At 36.9% G+C, this 22477-nt stretch overlaps 2 protein-coding genes and 1 long non-coding RNA gene across 6 annotated transcripts; 1 reads left to right on the forward strand and 2 right to left on the reverse strand.

Annotated features, from left to right (window-relative positions):
* LOC103443383 (U-box domain-containing protein 35) lies at positions 1 to 5311 on the reverse strand. Of its 3 annotated transcripts, none has more exons than XM_070805415.1 (11): positions 5128 to 5311; positions 4864 to 4988; positions 4452 to 4573; positions 3834 to 4042; positions 3701 to 3749; positions 3270 to 3558; positions 3024 to 3125; positions 2527 to 2955; positions 1448 to 2203; positions 893 to 986; positions 1 to 240 (listed from the first exon to the last, which is right to left on the reverse strand). In XM_070805415.1, exons 1-11 carry the CDS (start codon positions 5309 to 5311, stop codon positions 227 to 229), a joined length of 2373 nt encoding a protein of 790 aa, XP_070661516.1. In that variant the 3' UTR covers positions 1 to 226. The 3 variants fall into 3 exon arrangements, with proteins under 3 accessions (XP_070661516.1, XP_070661517.1, XP_070661515.1); XM_070805416.1 differs by lacking the exon at positions 1 to 240 and adding an exon at positions 368 to 794 and having other exon boundaries at positions 3701 to 3746; XM_070805414.1 differs by lacking the exon at positions 1 to 240 and adding an exon at positions 368 to 794.
* LOC108174171 (uncharacterized) lies at positions 2092 to 5275 on the forward strand. 2 transcript variants are annotated; one of them, XR_011571500.1, is made up of 3 exons: positions 2092 to 2232; positions 3721 to 3998; positions 4819 to 5275. It is a non-coding gene; the product is annotated as an uncharacterized lncRNA (long non-coding RNA). The 2 variants fall into 2 exon arrangements; XR_001790967.3 differs by having other exon boundaries at positions 2095 to 2227.
* A 5158-nt stretch (positions 5312 to 10469) lies between the features above and the next one.
* On the reverse strand, positions 10470 to 13597 carry LOC103443362 (pollen receptor-like kinase 4). Its single transcript, XM_008382194.4, has 3 exons — positions 12584 to 13597; positions 11686 to 12360; positions 10470 to 11435 (listed from the first exon to the last, which is right to left on the reverse strand). Exons 1-3 carry the CDS (start codon positions 13299 to 13301, stop codon positions 10795 to 10797), a joined length of 2034 nt encoding a protein of 677 aa, XP_008380416.4. The 5' UTR covers positions 13302 to 13597; the 3' UTR covers positions 10470 to 10794.
* Between the last annotated feature and the right edge of the window lie 8880 nt (positions 13598 to 22477).

Here is a 22477-nt window from a genome sequence, read left to right on the forward strand (position 1 = left end):
TATCATCCGAATACCTTATGACTACGGAGACCATTTATCCGATTAGGCCAAAAAAAATTGTTGCATTTTAAGGCCCTCAAAATGTAAATGGGGCCAGGTATATGCAGCCCATTAAGGGAAACAGAACATGGGCCGGGTTTTGCAAAAACAAGGATGAAGCTTTTCTCCCATGTCGAATTCTGGTTGCAATTTCAAAACTTTTTCTCTTTTTCTTCAGAAATAGCCTTCACCATTTGATGTCTGTACAGAAAATTGGAGCAAAAATTGAGGACCTGTAAGTAATTTTTGATTTCTTGGTCTTTTTATTTTACAAGCATATTTTGAATTTGCACATTTCAATACTCATCAATCATCATTGTTCATAGAGTTAAAAAAAAATCATCATTGTTCATAAATTGTATATATTTACATGTAATGCCAATCATATTTACATGAGAATTGGAACAAAGTTTCAGGCTGGCAGAGAATTTGAATTTAAAAATAAAAAAAATCCAACATTCTGGGATCCAAAATTTCAATTGAAAAAAGAAAAATTGAGGAAAAAAATGTGTGACAATTATTCTAGGGGTGTGCTATCCACACATTTTTTTTTTTTACTTCTCACACACCCCTTGTTAATTTCTCGCCGTTGATATTTTTCAATTCATCTAATCCGACGGTCGAAAATTTAAAATGGTGTGTGAGAAGTAAATAGGAGTGTGTAGATATCACACCCCTTATTCTAATGAGGTCACTGGAGCAATGTTATATCTGTAACTCACAGAAACTTGCTATCAATATTTATGCAGTTGTCCCTGTGAAGGAAAAGTAAATCGAAAAATAATTAAAATTCAGTTCTCAATAATTTGTTTCCAAAGGTTGTTTGTCAGTCTATAGTTTATGGTGTCTATACCTGCTTCTTCTGCTTGATTTTCTGATTGTGAAGATGTGCTCGACTGGCTCTTTGAGGTTTCCGAATTCTTGAGCTGTGGATCGCTTATTACTTCCTGCAGAAGATGTGATTTTCTCAAGTATTTTAGTTAAATTTGATGATCATTATAAGAAGTTACAGTTGCTATTGGTTTTTATGGCATTGGAATACTAACTTACGCCTCGTTTGTTGTCTAAGATTGAATCTGATCGGATGATTCGCTTGATTATGTGTATGTTGAACGAAGAAATGGATGTTAACTTCATTGCTTCCAATCTATAAATAAAATGGTAAGATTTGGAGGATACGTTTCGTTCATGCTTAATCCATCGTCTACCTTCAGCTTGGACAAAATTTGGAAGTTCCATCCATTTCTTCCTTCAACATTGATTCCAAAGAGCTGCCCTATCCAATCTAATCCTATACACTTAATTGCAATACGAAGAAACTTTAGGGAAGGTAGGGAGTTTCTATTTAAATTTTTATGGGTAGACTTATGCAACTAAATGCTTCCGAACTTCAGTTTTCTTGACTTACTTGTTGATCGGCAACATGACTATGATAAGGAGAAGGGCCATCATTGCCTCCTAATATCTTGTGGTTCATCTTTTCGTCAGCAAGTTCTCTCAGTTTATTTAGTTCTGGCAGTATCACAGTGCCAAGATCCGGCCTGTCCTTCCGTCTAAGTTCTGCACATTGGACTGCTAGCTTTGCAAAGCTCAAGGCTTCTTCATATGGCCAATCAGGCACAGATGGGTCCAGCATCTCCACGAATGTGCCATTTTCAATTGCACATTCGACATGGTGAGCCAACCCCATAGGTGGTCTGTTTGTTACCAATTGAAGAAGCATAATGCCTAAGGAGTATACATCAGATTTTACACCAAGCATACCTGTCTGCTGATACTCAGGATCAATATAGCAGAATGTTCCGGCTGTTGCTGTCATGAGGCACTGCGTCATGTTTTCAGCAACAGCTGGGACAAGTCTGGCCAATCCGACATCACTAATCTTGCTCACATAGTTGTGATCTAGCAAAATGTTGCCTGGCTTGAGGTCACGGTGCACCAAGGGCTCCGGCTTCGTCTGGTGAAGAAAGAGTAGGCCTGTGGCAATCTCAGCTGCAATGCGGAACCTAAGTTGCCAAGACAAAGCTGGAGTGTTCCCTTTTCTTGAGAGACAGTCGTCTAAGCTTCCATTCGCCATGTATTCATAGGCTAGAATGCCGTATTCCGGGCAGGCTCCTAGAAGCAGCACCATGTTGGGATGTCGAATGCAGCTGAGTATGTCGATCTGCATCAAATCATGAAAGAAGAGGTTAGGTATAAATTTTTCGATATCATATCTTTTTACCATATATCTTTGTAGGATGCAATTTAGAGCCAAATGTAAGATAAAAAAGCATGTTGTAATAGAAAAAAACATGTACAGACATGTTTAACTCGTCACAAAAATATTACAATGTCAAATAAGCTAATTTCATTCGGAAATCTTTGTCCTTTGCATGGAGTTCACTTCTTATACTTACCTTTTCCAATGAAATTCTTTTCAGCACAAAACCAAGGTAAAGAAAATTAACGAATCATGATAGCTAAATAAGATTCTCAGTTCCTTACCTCTTTCTGAAACTGTGACCTTCCTTGAGCAGCATCCGGGCGCAAGACCTTGACTGCAACCAGCGTGTGATTAAGATAGCACTTATAGACAGGACCATAACCTCCTTCCCCAACTTTTCGAGATGGCAAAAAGTGTTCTGTTGCTTCTTCAATCTCCTCAATGGAATACCTCCTATACTTGTCATCAGTGTGGGCTAGATTTGACAATAGCTTCCTCATGTCCTCTGCTTCTCTAAGAGCCTTACTTTCTGTGTTTACCCGTTTATTTGACTCAAATTCTGCAATTCTTTTAGCTGCATCAGCTGCTTCCATGGCTGCCTTGCACCTAGCTTTTTCTTTCTCTGCAACTGCCAGTGCTGCTTCTTGACCCAGTCGTGCCTCCTCTAGTTTTTGTTCCTCTTCAACCCTCCAGCTGTGCAACTTCATTTCCTGTCGTGGACATAAATTTAAATGGCATCTTGAAAAGATTGCAGAAAGCAAATCTGACTTGCACTCACTTTCTGTTTAGCTGTAATTGCTTCTCTGCATGCCGTACTGTACATGTCCATTGTTTGCTTCAGCTCTAGCTTTAGCCTCCTCATCTCCGATTCTACTTCATCCTACGTCAGTTTAATAAATGCAGTGCAAAAATCATCTAGAAAATGTGAGAGGAAGGATATTTGAACAAAAATGTTGAGAAAGTGATGATGGTGGAAACAATCATCATATAAGATGTAAAAGGTTTGAGATTTTCGGTTGCTTACCAGGTTCTGTGATGACCATGATGATGATGTTCGGCTGCTTTCATGTGAAACTGATGAGAGATCTTGCTGAAAATTGAGTTCCGCAAACTTAGGTCCTAGGCGCATTGATCCAAAGCTTTGGTCTGAGCTGGTAGATAGCCGCCCTCGGTCCATATAGTCATACATCACAGATGACGCTCGGTCAGTGCTCGCCCTGTCAGAGCTTATAAATGATATGTCACTTTCCGATTCTGAGAACCCTCCACCAATCATTCCATTACTAAAACCTCCTCCTCTTGCATATGCGTATCTGTTTCCAATCAAGATGGTGATCAGTTTTCTCAGTAAATTGGCATCAATACTCACTACGCATAACAACATAGTACAAAGAGATTGTCTGCTCATCACATCATATTGTATCTCAAAAAATGGTTTAGCATGCTGCGGCTTACCTGGCTGCTTCATCTTGCAGGTTGCGAGGCTTGAACGATGGTCTGGCTGCTGGATGTAAAGGATCAAAATAATAATTTTAGTACTCAACCAAACTTGGTTTTCAAGAAAGCTTAATAACCAAGAGAAACAAACCTTTCAAGTACATATTTTGTTTAGGTGTTTCAGCTGCTTTAGCACTTTGCTGATTTAATGCCTCTATTTGGGCAAGTAGCGGAGAACTGTGAGGTGCTGGACGAGAAGCATGTCGCTCTGAATTGATTTTCCCTTTGGAGATGACATATATGGTGCAGAAATCAGGTGCCCCTTTTGATACACTGCTTGGAATACTTGATGACTTGAATCTGAATGAGTAAATCATCGATTTTTAAGCCCACTGAATGAGTCTACACAAGCTATAGCATGGATAAACGTGTCTGTATATATTGGGTTTACACGTACCATTAAAATGTGTCATATTGCCTAGTGAATTCCATTATGAAATTGCCAATTCTGTGCTTATATGAGAGTGCAAAATACGTTAACCATGACAGTTTGAAAACAATCAACGTGTTCCTGCTCGAATCAGCATCATGCTAATATTTTACGGAATATTGAGTAACAATATTTTCATCGATAAATAGTGTGATTCTTCCCTCGTGGATAATGCTTTTTCTTGTTGTAGCATTTTGTTTCATTGCCATTCTTTGCATGATCTTGGTGGAAATGTTAAGAAAATGTTAATAAAAGTAAATCATAAGACAGGGCAATTACCTTATAAATCCATGCTTTGATGGAGCTCCCAGAACCAAAGTCTCAATTGCAGCATAGGAAGCATACTCTGTTAGTGCTTTTGGTATATCTGAGTCTTCAAGTATGATATCAAGGCAGTTTATCTGAAAAAACAAATCAGTCAAAAGTAACAAAGATACAGTTATATGAAACTATGAATCGTAAGAAATGCGATGATAATTCCTTCTTCCCAAAAGGGTACATTTATTTGATTTTTAAATGATGTTATGTACTATTTAAGACAAGTTTTTGTAAGACATGCTTTGATATGCATTCACTACAATATATGATAATGCATAAGAAATTTTAGGGTTGTAATCCAAAAAATTTAATAAAGCATTTAATGCAGGTTGGTCATGGAAAAAGCTTTCGAAGGAAGAGCTCCGAAACCTACATCCTTACGAGTACAATAGCAATGGAAGGTAACGAACAGATCCTTGGCCATCTTTTCGAGTTGCTGTTTGCGCGGGGATTGAGACGGATTGTTTATATTGCATACAACAGCATTGTTTCCAGCCACTGCACCCATAAAAAAAAAAAAAAAAAAAAAAAAGCTGTATCATTGCCTGCCATTGAAAAGTAATTTTTTAGCTAGCTATAGAGAGAGAGAGAGAGAGAGAGAGAGAGAGAGAGAGAGAGAGAGAGAGAGAGAGATTACAGGGGCAAACTGATGATGTCTTCTGAACATGTAGTAGAATGACAGTTTGGCCCCTGGTGAGAACATGTTCAGCAGCCCATCTGAGTGCATTTTGGCTCCCTTTCTGATTGTCTATGGCAACTGCCACCAATCCATTTCCTCCTGCTTCCTTCTTTGCTCCATTTGCTTTTTTCGCATTCCACATTTTCTCCAAATCCTCTTAACTATGAAAAATAGAATGTTTCTAGGTCCGAGAATACTAGAATGATACAGAAAAAATTAGCATGACCTCTAAGCAAAGATGACATGCATAAATCAAGAAGGTTTATAGGACACAAACAAATCAGGTAGAAACTCTTCCATGATGCGTAAAAACTAACCTAGAGATCTTTGAGGCCTAAAACCTTTTGTTCCTAATTAAACAAATATAAACATAAAAATAAATGGAAAAACTACTTTAAAATTTAGGGTTTACAAGAACTTATGAGGCACAATAGGCACAGGAGTTTTCACATTTCTTTGGTCTTCTTTTTCTGTTCAGAAGCTGGCCGTTTTTCTATTTCGGGTTTTCAAATAGAAGCCTCACAATTCAGATAAAAATGAAAAAAAAGCAAAGTATGTGGAAGCCTCACGATTGAGAGAGTTGCTGCCAAAACTAGAAGATCAAAGCATAGGCCATGGATAAATCCCCCTCTCACAAAATACTATTTTTATGTTATGATACATCTAGGGTACGGACTTAAATTTTGGATTTTTTTTTTTAAGCTAACTACTTTAAAGATCTCGATTATTTCTCTCCTTATGTATCCTATTTGGTTAAACTTGAAGTAGTAACAATCTTTTTTTCCAAAGAGTAGTTTCTATCTTTCACTTATAAGTTATCTTCACAAAGAGTTTTTTTTGGTCAAACAGTAAAGGGTAATTCATGCAGTAAGATTGCTCTTTATCTAGACCCGACAGTTTCTTACACGACATGGTGACATGACACGAAAATGACAAGAAAATGACGGGTTTCGGGTCAACACAATAACTAATCGGGTCATTATCGGGTGACCCGTTAATAACGGGTATACACGTGGGTAATCCGTTTCGACCCGTTAAGAAAACTAAATTATAATTTTAAAGTTTAATTACTAAAAAAATTATTATAAAATACAATAGCCATATTGTATATATTGGTATATTCTATATTAAATATATATTTTTGTATTATAATTCTATATAAGTTAAAAAAATTAAGTCTTATTCATTTATTTATTTTTATTATGAGAATTTCTTATTATCATTAATAGGATCAATTTTACTTAACATGTTGTTGTCTAAAATTAAAATCAACTAGTATAGTATTAGTATAGGCAATAAGACATCCCTACAAATATGAAAAATGTGAAAGAATATATAAACACTCGTGATTCATCATTCCTCCATGAGTAGACAATGGTTACACTTACATTATCGTTTAGATTTTTAAAACCCTCCAAACCGTCATGAATGGTGTTTTTTATTTGAGTGTAAAAGTAATAAAATTAATAATAATTATTGTAGAAGTGTAAGAAATGTAAAATATATATATATATATATATATATACAATCACTCGTAGTGACAAGCTTTACAATTTTCGTGAAGGCGTCAGCTTCGAAATCCGACACTATAATCCATAAACCTTAAATATATATTTAACCGTCGATTGTCATTTAGGCTTTATTCTTTATATTGAATTTCATTTTAAAATTTTCTTTTTTGAAAACATGATCTTATGGGGGATGTAGGAAGATGAACGGTTCGGATCTTTGATATCACGTCCCAATATTTACGGTTAATTGAAATATGAGTCGATATCATATAGTTTGTAGAGACTTTATAAACACCAAGCAATATTTTTACTAACGGTAAAACTCTGAACATAATATCAACTATCCGAACCATTCATCTTCCTGTATCCTCTAATAGATCATGTTTTCAAAAAACAAAATCTAAAAAAAAAAACAAAATTTGGTGAGAAAAATGAAGCATAAATGTAAACAACAATCGACGGTTAAATTTTGATCCATGATTTATTTGATTATAGTGGCACATTTCAAAGTTAAGCCCTAGTTGTAAAGCTTGTCATTATGAGCGTTTATATATATATTTTTTCTATATTTTTCACACTTCTACATTAATTAAAAAAAAACTATTAAAGACTTTACTTAAACAATAGCCATAGGATAAATGAGAAGAGAGTGCTAATGTAGAAAGTCTCACTGAAAATATCATCAATATAACTCTTGAAGACAATAAATCAAGCCAAAGTTCCAATACCGTTTCTCATGGTGATTGATGAAAATTGAAGAGTTTGATTGTAAGAAAATGTGCAAGGTTCCAAACATTGAAACATAGCTCCCTTAATTATGCAAATCTTTTGAACATTTGATATTTTGTAATGTTCTAATGTTTTTTTTTAAATTATGCTCTTATTTTGGGTATGTAAATATGTAATACTTGAAAGACAAATGCGTTTTTATGTTTTGAATGTGATAATATAGTATGTATATACTTATTTAGTATTATGTTTTTCATTTGATGGTTCAAAATATATTTTCCTTAACAGATTACGGGTTGGGTCATATTACCTGTTAATATTATCGGGTAGATTTCGGGTCGGGTCATTTTACCCGTTTATTTTAAGGGGTGTTACATAACACGACCCTTTAAGATATCGGGTATAACATGAAAACGACACGAACACGGGAAACACGACACGAATGCCAGGTCTATCTTTACCATGAGTAATTTTACCGATTTGAATATTATTGAAACAAACCAATATTTATTGAAATATAAGTCAATAGAATTGTTGAATCACAAAACAAATCACACTACTTCTAATTGAATCTAAACCTTGCATAAAACTCCACATCTATTGGTTGCACAAGTAATTAAGTGAGGACAATATTGATGCGATTAGTGTAGTATAATATCAGCATGTAGTATGTACTACTAATGTAGACATTTCCTATTTTGACACTTTGGTTTCAACCTTCTTGCCCACGCGTGTGAAAGATATGTTTTTTTAATCATGACGTTCTTGATGGAGTTAGAAATTTAAAACGATGGGATCATAAAATTGAAGCTTCCAAAAAATGATCATACTTTGCATAGAATTCCCAATTTATAATTTTTTTTCCTGCTAAAAATTCATTCCCAATCAATCAATCAATCAATACAAAACCCTAAAACTTCCCAATAAGCCCAAGATGAGAAAAATATTGATATGATTAAGATTTCGTGATATAATCAAGTGCGATGAAGGTAGGTTGATCGAACTTAAACACCGAAGAAGCTTTGAATTGAGAGATATGAAGGCTGGGTGGAGAAGGCATTTGCGTATTTGATAAGTCTTGAGCTTGTTTGAGAATTAGCATGAAATTTCAAAGAGGGTATTTTATATGCTAGTGGGGTCAACAGTAGCCAATGCCCCAGATTGGCTCCACCATATACCTCTTCTTTCGGATAGTAGAATATGAAGTTCTTTGGATTCCTCCTTATGGTCTCGTACTCCCTAAATAAGAGTCACAAACCATTATGTAATGCTTTGAAAATTTTAAAATGCGCTTGTTAAGTTTCTAGAATGGATAATCACCAAACTTTATACAAAGTGAAACGAAACTAATCGAAAATAATAATAATAAAGATTGAAAACCGAATAAGTTGCTGTAAATTATAAAACAATATTGAATTTTTTTTTTGTTTTGATTTTGGTAAGGGTCTGCCCTGGTGCGAATTTCCCAAATAAGGCAGTAGAAACATGAAGTGGCCGTGTGAAATGTGAGGTTCGATGAGTTCAATCACAAAGAGTCCCTCCTTTTGTGTAGAGGGTCGCACGACTAATGTGCAGGTATCTAGACCCAAGAATTACTCCTTAATAGAAGCTCAACTTACTTATAGAATTAATGCACTTTTTGCACTAAAACGATACATTGTGGAAGTTTTATAAATACATTTAGGGGTACAAGTTGGATTGAAAGTTTTTGTTTTGACTGACTTTGATAAAATAATTTCCAACTTTTGGCTGATCCTAATTCGCCCTCTATATTTTGAAAATTTCAAAATTTTTGGCATACTGGAATGTATCTTCCGAAAGTTATATAAATTTCTAGAACGCATTTGATTTTTAAGTTTGAACTACCTGAGATGATTGATTTCATGTTGAAATTATATTATTTCAAAAGTGAAAATCTACTACAAGTGGTCCTTTATCACAATAGTGGAAAAGTGTTGAGCCATTGCATGATGGCGTGGGTTCGAATCCTGTCGGTGATTAATCTAACTCAGAAACCTTATCCCCCCACGAGCCACGCAGATGCACCTCCCTCCCCCTCCTCTCTTCCCCTTCTCCTCCTCTCTTCTCCCCCATCTTCATCTTCTTCCCCCGACCCCCTACCTTCAACCCAGAAAAAAAAAAAAAAACCCAAATCCTATCTACGCTGCCATCTCCAGGTTCGTGAGGTGAAAATGAGAGGAAATGGGTGTGGATTTAAGGAGTGGGATGTGTAGAGGAGAGAAGAGGGTGGGTGCCGGGGGGGGGGGGGGAGGGGGTGGGGGTGAAGAGGAGAAATGGCTCGTGGAAGGTGGGGGTGGGGTGGGATGGGGTGGGTTTTTGGATGGGAAGGGAGCTGAAGAGAGTGGAGGAGAGGGAGGTGGTCGGGAGGCTTGGGAGGGAGAAGAGGGGTGGGGAGAGGTTGCGGGGGTGGGTTCTGCGTTTTCTAAGTTTTTATTTTTATTTTTTTATTTTTTATTTTTTTTATAGAAGATTCAGGTTTTTTCTTTTTAAATTAAATTTTTTTTTTTGCCATGTGGCAACCACGTCTGCGTTTAACGGATCAATAGATGGAAAATGTAACTGAGGTATTATTTTGAAATAAAATAGTATGTGAGGTATGAAAGTGAAATGTTTTAAAGATGTTGTATAAGGTTGTAATAGACCTCAAACCTAATGAGGTATTATGTAATTTACCCTAGTTTTTTTAGGTTTCAAATTGTTTGTCATATTAAAGATTCCAAGTTATTATTGAAAGAAATTTGAGATATATAGTTTAGAAATATTTCAAAATTTTGAAAATGGATGTTGAAATTCCATTTTTTTGCAGAATGAAAATTGAAAGACATTTCTCATACAAACATTTTTTAAATGAAATTGGTACTCATTAATTCCGATCACATCCGTCCGAATTAGGCCTAAATACACCAATTGAAAATTTTTCATTTTTTTTTTGGTTTTTGATCCGGTCGAGTGTACTCTATCAAATTTATAATTCCATTTAGAAGCCTTCGTTTCAACTTGGAAACACACCAAAACACATGCTTGAATTTAGAGAGAGCATTTCTAACTAGTTTTATCAACTAATTAATTCGCATTACACCAAGATGATACAAGAGTGTCATCCCCAACACCTACAGTACAACCCCATTTCCTGATCCAGAAGAAATGGTAGCAAAATAATAATGACACAAAAAAAATAAAAAATAGTTCTTCATTTCTTTAAGTTCAAATCTCTCCCTGCACATGCATGCTTCAACTTATGGGAATGGTTCATTCCGAATGAAGTTAGCTGAAACCTGTACACCTGCATTATTACACATTGGTTTCCCTAAGTCCCAACCAGCCAGTAGTATTTGGAATGAAGAAGCAATCATTATTTCTCAAATCACACCACTTGTGAAGGGTAATCATCTCCTTCACTAGAAACACTTGATCGGTAATCTCCATCGCTTTCTCCCTCGTTCAATTCTTCAATCTTCTCAACGACTTCATTCAAATCCAGCCTTCTCTCAATATCCTCCTCACAACAACTCACTCCAATCTTCAAGAGCTTTAACAGTTCTCCTCTACTGTTCCCCACTCTCCCCATTTCTACATCAAACACCTCACTTGTTCTCTTTTCCTTGATCATTCCATTGACCCAATTTGCTAAATCCGCCTTACTATCATAACTTTCCTTGAGGTAGTTCTCTGGGAACTTTCCGGTTAACACCTCCAAGATTATTATTCCGAAGCACCATAGGTCGGTCTTCTTTGTTATACGTCGGTGCTGGGCGTATTCGGGTGACTTGTATGCCATCATCAGGTGTTGAGCTTGCTCCATGTTGATCACGGGGAGTAGAGCATAGTCGTTCAGTAGGGGCTCAAAGTTTTCGTCTAAAAGCACATTAGAGGATTTCAGATGACCATGGGGTACAACCAAGCTAGGGAGTGTGCTGTAGAGGTATGTCAATCCCCTTGCTATGCCTTTGATTATTCTCAAACGTGTTGGCCAATCAAGCACGGGCATATCTGAATTATGATTGCCTGTGAAAACAAAAATTTACCACCATGATGTTATTTCACTATGAATTAGTAAATCAATTCGTACTATATTTTAACGATCACACTCTCACTCAGCAACGTGGATTCCACTGAATCTTAAGAGAAACGTCATGAAAAATGTAGTCAGTAAATATTGTAGGTGGAACATAATAGTACTCATTCAAGCATGCACATAATTAAGGAGACCTAATGTTAAGCTAACTTGTGACACAAGAAAAAAAAAAAAACTCACCGTGAAGATGAGAAGCCAAGCTACCATTCTCCACAAAGTCAGAAACCAAGAGCTTCTCTTCCCTTCTATAATAATAGGCCACCAGAGGCAACAAGTTTTGGTGTGTCAATCTTCCAAGCCTTCTCATGTGCTCATGGAACTCCTCTCTTCCCACATTGTTCATCTGCTTATACCTCTTGACCACCACAACATCAGTCATGATCAAAGCCTTGTAGGAAGCCCCAAAATTCCCGCTCCCCAAGATTTCAGCCGAGGCTCTGAGAAGGTCATGCAAATCAAACCTCTGTCTGTCATCCCTCACAAATGACAACTTTCCCTGGTCAGCTCTCTTTGGATGTGGGTTAGTTTCTACCGACTTAACATCCATTTGGCTGCTTGCAGCAGCTGCCGTATAATTGGAGGACTCGTCCAATGATTCAGTCCCGTCTAATTCTGATCGTTGCTTTCTCTTGTTGAGGAACATGAAAATCGCAGCAATGAGGGCCAGTAGAAGTAATAGACTCACCACAATTAGGGCTACTTTTAGACCTGACGGCTTCTTAGACGCACCGCATGAATCCCCCGTGCATTCAGGCGGTGGGGCAGGAGTTGTAGGAGGAGGAGCAGGTGGAGAAGGAGGAGGAGGAGGGGGGCTGCATGCTCCCTGAAGAGGCGAACCACATAGCTTTCCATTGCCTGCATTTTGGTTAAAATCAGATCCAAATTCATAAATGGTTAATGGTGATGATTTAAATGAAGGATGATGACCCTAATGGGAAAATTTTGATGATCACATCCGTTGCAATTTCACTTTGAATTCAAAATGAATCAGTCATCTACATTTCAGTTTCAATTCAAAACTAATCAGTCAAACAAATATAGCAACAAAACTAACGCATGAACGATATTAATTAATTACCTGCAAAGTTACTTGGATCCATCTTTTTTAGGCTTTCTGGAACTGGACCCTCCAAATCATTTTGAGATACATTCAACCTCTTCAAAGCCTTGTGCTTAAAATCAGGTATTTGGCCACTAAACTTGTTCCCCTCAAGACCCACATCGAAAACCCTAGGCAAAGTAGTAAGGGAAGACGGGATTTTGCCGGAAAACTCATTGTTTGCAAGATACAATTTCCTCAACAAATGCATACCTTCAAATTCATCGGCTGGAATCTCACCAGAGAAATGATTGTAGGACAAATACAAAGACCTTAACTTTTTAAATTTCTTAAGGTCCGGCAATGGACCATCCAACACGTTATTCATGAAGCTTAGGGTTTTCAAATAAGGCAACTGAGCGAGAGGCTCCAAATCCAGCTTTCCCTGTAAACCCAAGTTTTCGAGCTGCAATCCCCGGACATTCCCATTAAAGCAAAGCACGCCAACCCAATTCGCCTTGTTACCATTACACGGGTTTTTGTTAGGATCCCAATTTCTAAGAGCCTCGGTGTTGTTTCCCAATTGCAACGTTTTCTTGAACTTCAAAAGGGCATCGGTGGTTGTATCCATTGGTGAACCAAACGGTAAAACCGCCATGCATGATACATAACCAACAAAGAGGGTAAGAAAAAATGTTGGGGTAGGGTTTGGTGCGCGCATAAGCCTAGTCATAGCCATATGCGCGCCCATTACCATGCAATGTTGTTGTAGTACAAACCAAAAGGGGTTCCCAGCTTAATTAATCAGAAATTGAACTGGTTTCTAATTAAATGAACAAACTAAATCCCCTTCCCTCCCTCCCTCCCTCCCTCTCTCTCTGGGTTTTTAGTTTTGTTATTGGTGCTTATTGACAATGGGAATTAGAGGATGTGCAAAAAGGTGGGCGTGAAGGGACCAAAAACCAAAGAAGAGGAAGAGGTGGAGAGAATGATATTGGAAGAAATCAAGGAAACCATGGTCTGTGAAAATTGACAAGGTCTAATTAGTGCGGCATGACAGCTCAATTGGGTTGTTTTTGTGTGTTGGATAGAGGTTGAGTTTAAGGGAGGAGATATCTAAGGCCGGCCTTTCAATTGGAAATGTTGTTTTGCTATATTTTGTGAGCAAAGTTTTGTTGTCTTGCCAATTATAGGGTTGTGATGACTGATCGTGCTAATTTCCTTAAGTTCCACAATGATGAATTTCCTTAGATATTTCATAACTAATTAAAAGAGGAAATTAACCAAATTAATCAGCTTATTCGAATGTTTTTAAAATTTTTAGTTTTATAGTTCGAGATGGGATTTAGATGTTAAACTTATTTTGCCAAGGACGAGATTAAGTTGCAATAATCACAATCAAGAAAGCTCGAAACCTTTTACATATAAAACACTGCAAACCTACTAACTTGATGAACCTCCTTTGGAAGTTGCCATGGTAGCTGATTTCCAATCTCAGTACGCTGCAAACCTTCTCCTCTCTGTCAGATTGTTCTAAGCTCTAACCAAGAATAGGACTTAGTTCTGAATCGAGCACACATCTGTGAGAGCAGAGGTTACAACATACATATATATATATATATATATATAAGCACATATATATCCTTCTTATAACTTGACAAGGATTCCCTATTAAAATTTAATAGAAAACAACTTATGTTTTCCAATCCATATCAGTTTACATGCTATAACAGAATCCTTCACAAACAAGGATTTGCACAGAGCTCCTCATGGCTTTCCTATTCCAATCGGACTTAATCATTCACTGTCAAAATATCCAATCTCATGTTCATATTCTTACATTAGATTCTTAGGACCATATTATATATGTACTATATCAAGCAAGGGTTAATTTCTAGTTAGAAACCAGAAAGTAGAAGAAGTAATGCATATGGTTTGTATCTGCTAACAGGAATATAGTGTTCAAGCAAGATTTGTTTTGATATTGGCACCTTCCTAAATGGAGTAAATTGGTTCTCTCAAACTTCGGAAAACCCTAGTGCTAATGTGTTAGTTTGTTTTTACCCTTATTGAAGCTAAGTTATATTTATTCTGGGTGATGCTAGATCATCAAATTTTCAAACCATCTTTTGTAAACTGACACATCCCGACCTAAATCAAGGCGTGCTGGCCGTCATGTGAGGGAGACGTAGCCATGTGCGCAGTGCGGAAGTGATAAGGATATAAAAATGTGAATAAAAAAAAAACCCAATTTAACTAATTTACACTAGATGAAAATATAGGTGCTAGAGACGAGATTTAAGTATAATTACACATAACCAGAGTATAGGTAACCTAAGTGCAGTCCAGCAGGACAAATACTAATTATACAATACCAGAAAGATGGTCCTACATTAATTACAGTCTGTCAAAACCGCTGTCAACTCCTCGCAAGCCACCAACAAGCACACCTACCTAGAACCTGGAGGGGCGCAAAACAGAAAGTGTGAGTGAGCAAAAACAAAGCTTTTCAAAACCATTTCACTTATTAAAAGTAATAACCCCTCGCCGTAAAACCCGTATAATTACCCAGAAAATAGAATACATATCTATATCGAAACCATAATTGAAATAGCCAAATCCACATGTACGTCATGCCAAATATCTCAACATAATGAAATAAGTAAACCAGGTGAAGTAAATCAATGAAAAGTAATATGTTAGCCAGATCCACCTATTGTGGCCTGTACGGCTGAACCTATAGCTCATCAAATATGCCTACACATGAGTTGGAACCACCTAGAATGGTCTGTACGACAGGACTGGATGTAAATAAATACGCTCAAGTGCTACGATCACGTGAAGACTGTGCGAATAGTCGCGGGTCACCTACGAGTCAGAACCACCTATAGTGGTTCGTACGACAGGACTGTGCACCTAACTTGGATCCAAGGTGAGCATGCAGTTCGGGAGGTGAACATCACGTGAAGGACTGTGCCCTGTCCATGGGTAGGAGCATTAACACCGGGGTGCAGGTTTATGAATTCTAAATGCATCAAATGTAATCATAACCATGCAACTCACATCCACAATATATAAACCCACCTGGAACTTACCTGAGCATTCGCAGCACCAACAATAATATATGCAACTACTAAATGCATATTCTAAGTATAAAACATTTGGCATGGCATTCAAAACATAAAACCATTTAAATAAGTTTTATGGGAAAAATACCAAGCATATCTATATATATATATATATATATATATATATATATATATATATATATATATACTGAAAACCAAAAGCCCACTCACTGATATGTGCAAGGGTCGTAACCCCCGAGTCTCGCTTGACTGCACTCGTCCTCTGGAAACGTCTCATATATGTGAAACAACTATTTTAACGTTATTTTAAGCATATAACCAAAACTAGGAAATAACTTCTCATACGTTGCTCAATTGGGGTATTTGAATATACCATCGTGGCCCACTCAAGCCCACGAACATCCCCATATTTTTAGAAAAAATTTCTAAGTTCCCACACGTCCTCACGCATTGGCCAAGGCATGGCCACACGCGTCGCCCACGCGCAGGCGCGTGCCTGGCACACTGACGGATTCCTTAACGACGTTAGGGAATATTTCGTTAAATAATAGCATATTCCATCAAAATTGACCGAATATTCATCTTCTCCCTCGGTTCGCCGGAGTCCCGCGCCGACCACTGCTGCACTCGTCGGTTTCTAGAAAAACTTTAAACCTTAATATCTCACTCATTTCTCAACCAATTTCCATGAAATTTGTACCAAAATGAAGCTCTGGACAAGGAGAACAAAGTCTTACCACTTTTACGTCCTAAACCCAACAGAAACTGGTCGAAAAAATTTCTTGAAAAACTGGCTAAGTCTGCAACTCAACGAACTCGAGTGTCTCGACGTCCAAAACCTTCCAAAACTTCTCTAACAACTTCGTACATTTGTTTTAAGTCCCCCAGAAACACCCATGATCACGTCGGAGCTCACTGGTTCTCGAGTTCCCAAGATTTTTCCTCCAAATTAAGGGTATAGTTCGACTCCTGAGCTTCCAAGGAACCCAGAAGTAACCTCCACTAGCTCGATCTACGACGATTTGAAGGGATTTGTGGCTGGTCTTAGGTGTACAAAGAGAGAGAGTTCGAGAACAAGAGGCAGTACATGAAGGTGAACATATGTGAAGGTGTGTGTGTGTGTCTTGATCCGGATTGAGCACCCATATACAATTCTTAAGCTCTAATTGGGCCACCAATTATAGGCTAAAAATTATCCCAAACAACCCCAAATTTCAATTGGGTCCAAAGAAGTCGGAAATGAGATAATTGGTCCATTTCCTTAGTCCATTTATACATTCACAACCTAACGCTCAAGGGTAAAATCGACATTTCCATGCTATCGGGGATAAAATACATTATAATTCGGGATGAGTCGTCACAAAACTACATGATGTGGTGATTGATGGTTGGGCTTCTTTTTAATGATTTTAAAAAAAAAAAGTCCAACCATCAAATGACACATCATATGGTTTACAAAAAAAAAAAAAAAGTCTATAAATTTGATATTCTTAGTATTTGATACCATAAAGTCAATTGAAGAAAGTTGAAGTTTCACCATAAAACCAATTTGGAATATGGAAGTACCCCAACTACTTATAAGCACATGCAATGTCTCTCCTCCTATCAATGTGAGATCATTAATTCTCAACACACCTCCTCATGTGTGGTAAATTTCAAGCCTAACACGTGGACAACACAAATGAGGTGACATGGAGCATATGTGGCCGTTGGGTTTCACACATGAGATAACATGGCTTTGGTACCATGAAGGAAGTTGAGGTTCCACCATAAAACCAATTGGCAATATAGGGAATAGTCCAACCTTTTATAAACTCTTGCAAGGTTTCTCATTTCACCAGCGTGAGACTGTTTTATTTTCACATCCTAACACATTATCCCAAGTGCAACCTAACCCCAATAATATTTCCAAGGGAACCGATGCGACGATCGGTTAAAGGCCTATTTGGAAGTGATTTGAAAGCAGGGATGGAGCTAGAGACTTTTTCAAATGGGAGCATCCTAAAACAACAAGGTAAAATTAAAAACTGCAATGCATTTTATATACTAAATGAAACACTTATTTGTTAATTCATAATATTTTACGTGTAATACATTACAATTTTCCTCCATTTGCTTAATGTTTAAGAACAACCCGATTTTATTAAATCTCTCTTTCCCTTTGTATATATTTCAATTTTTACAAAGAATTCATCACAATACATATACCTTTTTTTTTTTTTTTTTTGAGTTACATTTTGATAGTTACCAATTAATGTATAGCTTAACAGAGAGATGCATTAAACAAATAATTTATCAAGAGAAATTAAATGATATCCACACATCTCTTTAATCCTTTTATACACACTTGTTTATTTTTGTTCATTAAATAAGTACTCAACCTATTGAAAATGTAATATATGTTAAGCCCCAGTTAATTTATTCTATTAAATATACATGTGGCAACAATCGATCCCAATCTTTAGCTTACTTGGACACCATAATAATAATAATAATAATAATAACATTAAAAAAGACATGAAGATGAAAATGAATACACAAATTCACAAGTAAAATGGAAAAATGAAGATTGGGAAATATCAAGCCCACACCACCTCCAAACTCAACCCACAACCACTAAAACCCCCAACCTTTATATTCAAAATCCACCAACTAGATGTATCATGATCAACGTTAATATTAGTTGCCTCAAAATCTAAATTTTAAATACGACACGCCCCGACCCCGATGTCCTCGGGACATCAGGATGGTCACGTGCTGGCCGACACTCGAAGGGTGACGAAAGCCATTTAATTTAAGTAAAAGCTAAGAAATATGCTAAAACGGGCAATAGGAACTAATAATACCAAACTAACGTCCAACTGCTAATTAATAAAATTATGGTCATATACATAAGTTCAGAGCATAAGTCTATTACAGAGTATAAGCGGAACTTAAGACAGAGAAGTGCTATATTACAATAGGTGCAGAAGCAAAGAATATATAGCACTGAATCACTGGTAGGGAAATGCCTCGTAGCTCATGTCATAATCCTCGTTCATAGGTCCTGAAGGGGGCGCAAAACAAACGTGAGTGGACTAATTTGATATATATATATATATATATATATATATATATATATATATATATATAACAGTTATCAACATACTAACCCCTAAGTTTATGAAAATACATATATAATGAAAAACATAGGTTTTCCGAAACCTAGCATGTTGTGCAATGTTTCAAAATATAACTTGTATATATAATAATCACTGGTGAGTGTCTGATAACCCCCAGGCCCTATGCCGGCTCCCCGTCTCTGAGCAGACAGTCAGAGGAAAATACATTTCAGGCCCCATGCCAACTCCCCGTCCCTATGCTAAATAGCCAAAGGAAACACACTCTAGGCCCTATGCCAACACCAAACCATCGCCCGGGACGGACTGGAATCTATCCCTACGTCTCGTAGCGAAAAGGACCACTAAGTAAGTACAAAACCATTAACATATTTATATTGAAAAACAACTTCATAGTATAAAGTCATCCATCATCTATACTATAAAGAGGTGTTCTAAACATGTTCTAAGTATCATATCATCATCCATCAGATATTTTATAAGAACATGGGTTATATGAAAAATAGTAGTAATTTAATCTAGCCTCAGTAAACATGTTATATTACAAAACATTTCATAAAACATAACATTAAATCATGCTTTTCATGTATGTATTTCTACTATTAAAACATTCTTTTGAAGGGGTCCACTCATCATACATCGATGGTGCAAAGCTATACCAAAAAGGAATAACAGAATCACCATTAATAATTGCACCTATTCACATGAAGGAGTACCTTTAGTCAAACTCTAATCAAACAATTGAATTTAGGAAAACGAAATTTAAAAACGGGTCCAAAACGTCGAAATTAGCCCAAGAGAGGTCCCAGACGAAACCCTGAAAAGTCAACTCCAAAAGTCAACGTTGACTGTTGATCGGTCAAAGTCAAAGTCAAAGTCAACGGTCAATTGGGTCAAACGGTCAAAGGTCAGACTGGCTTGGATTTGGGTTGGGCCGATTAGGCCCTAAGGGTTTTGGGTCTAAAGGGTTAATAGGTGGGATAAGTTATAAGGGAAATGGGTTAGGAGCTCTCTAGGCTCAGGCCCAGACCTACACGGCCCGAGGGCCTCATTATAAAGAGTTTAGGGGGATTGGGCTTAAGCCCCTTAAAAGAAAATGGACCAAAGGGCCCTATTTAAATAAAACAAAAGCTAAATAGGTTTTAGGTTGGGTCAACGGGCCACAGGCCCTAAACAAAACGGTCCAAAGGCCTTTTGGGTTATAAAGAAATAAAACAAAAACAAAATAAAATAAAAAGGAAATGGGTTAGGGTTTTGGGTTGAGCTCACCACGAGCCTAAAGCCCGAGTGCCTTAGCAGCTTAAAAGGCCTGGTGCACCGAAGAAGAACGCTGGAGCTTTCCCAGCTCCGACCGACTGCAAACAACAACCCTAGACTCCGATCTAGGTGCCAAAATGAAACACAAGACGAGAGGAACAACTTTATACCTTCCTTTTGCCGTAGAATAACCGGAGATGACCGAAAATTCCCTCAACACCCACGGCCTTGCAGGAGCTGGGTGTGCCTTCCCCTGACTCGATTTCGTTCTAAAACTTCGACAACAACGCAATAAACCCATTCAAAACACATTCACGTATGATTCTAGGACGAAATAGGAAGAACTCGAAGCTTACCTAACCGGAGAAATAGGAAATCTCGCCGGAGATCGTTTTTTGGGTTTTGTCTTTGTACCACAGGAAATAAAGAGAGCTGATGAAGGATTGATGATGATGGTGTCTTCCTCGCAGGTGATGCAGCTGGATGTGTGTGTGTGTGTGTGTTCACGGTGCAAGAGAGGGAGAGAAAGATGAGGGTTTCGAGAGGGAGAGAGAAGAGAGAAAAAGAAGAAGATGAAGTCACGGGAGGGGTAGGGGACAGAGAGAGAAATGTGAGATTGTTAAGGTGTTGCCACGTGGCAGCTTAAGAATAAAGAGAATCAAAGTTTTAGATCCTGATAGGGTGATAGAATTAGGACTAAATTGATAGATTAATAACAGGTTTGGGGATAATTACCTAATTATATTATCTATAAATGAAGGTGGGTGTAACAAAATATGTATTATATAATATGGAACCCAATGATCAAACGAGTATTGAATTGAATAAAATATGGACTAAAATTGAAATTACATAAAGATGGCAATCTCCTAACAAAGAAGAGGATTAAGAATTCAGATAAGATTTCAAAGAGCTTGTTTTTGTTCTTGTGATTTTTTCATCGCCAGAATCCAGATAAGATTCCAAAGAGCGTGTTTCTACTCTTGTGATTTTTTCATCACCAATGCTCATCTTGTAAAACTTCCAGTTCTTCTTTATGGGCAGTAAAGATGGTGCTGAGAGCATCATGTTAGTCCATATCATTTCAGCAACCTCCATGACCTTCTTCTTGATGTTAGCGACTTAAGTTTTAGGGTGGAGTTAAGGGTTGTGCGTTGGGTTTGGAGGTGATAGCCTAATAGGGGTAATGGGGATCAATAGTTGGTGGAGGCCAAGCTTCCAAGACATTCTATTGATTTTGGAAACTAAATAAAACCTAGTTAATTTTACATAAATTTAATTGGGGCTTAACGAATGTGACATTTTCAATAGGTTGGGTATTTATTTGGAATATTTAAAAAGGTTGAGACAAATTTGAAATGACAATAAAAGTTTGAGAGGTTTTAGGTACTTAATCCTCGATTTCTTTTTATTTATTCATCAAATGGCTAGCTAGAAATATGTAGGGAGAGAAGATGATTGTGTGAAAATCATTTTCCTTTATCTATACATATAAAGCCAGAAGGCAAAAACAAAAATGATAGCATAAATCAATTAGAATGAAAAACTCCAAATTAGGATAAAATTAGGTCGATAATGCTTAATTTCTATTGCATATGGCATAAGATAATGGTGGGGTGGTGTTAGCAAAATGCAAGTGAAAAATGTATTTCATTAGAGTGAGTTATTATATATGTGAGGTTTTTATTTGGAAATTGATATTACATGTACCCTTTTGTGGCAAACCATGAGAATGAGGGTATCCGCCTTGGCAAACGAGTTGTGTTTGCCGTGTTTGGATCATGTTTGTTGTGTTCGTGTAACACCTATTATCTTAACGGATCATCTTGTGTCACACCCACTATTTTAAAGGGTAAAATGACTCGACCTGTTAAGAAAAATATTTTTTTTCTTTCTAAATTTGCAAATGCCAGATCGCCACATAAATATTACTTCAAAACACAAAAACGCAATTGTCGTTAAGTGCTATATATATCTACATACTCCATAATAAGAACCTAATAAAAAAGTATCAATACACTACTAGTATACTACAAAATATAAAATATGCAAGGATATGCAAAATGAAGGAGTTTTTCTTTTCAAGGTTGTGAAACCTTTCTAAGAAGTTAAAACCTTCACAATGAAACTCAAAGCTTGCATGTCGTTCTTTTTACAAAATCCTTCTAGTTTCATCGATCATCATGGAGAAATTGTATTGGAACTTTGGCTTGATCTATTGTCTTCAAGAGTTATATTGATGATGTTTTCGGTAAGGCTTTCCACATCAAAACTCTCTTCCACATAAACCAAGTATAGAAAATCAAACATTATAAACCATTCAAATTATGAGAAGTTTACCAAATATAATTATAAAAAGAAATAAAACAATAATACTATACCATATAAAAATATATTACCTCATTTTCCAAATAGCTAATCTCGTTGCACAACAAAGCTTGAAATGGTTCTGACAACAATAAACTACG

This window comes from Malus domestica, chromosome 09 (assembly GCF_042453785.1).
Source record: "Malus domestica chromosome 09, GDT2T_hap1".
Taxonomy (NCBI): Eukaryota; Viridiplantae; Streptophyta; class Magnoliopsida; order Rosales; family Rosaceae; genus Malus; species Malus domestica.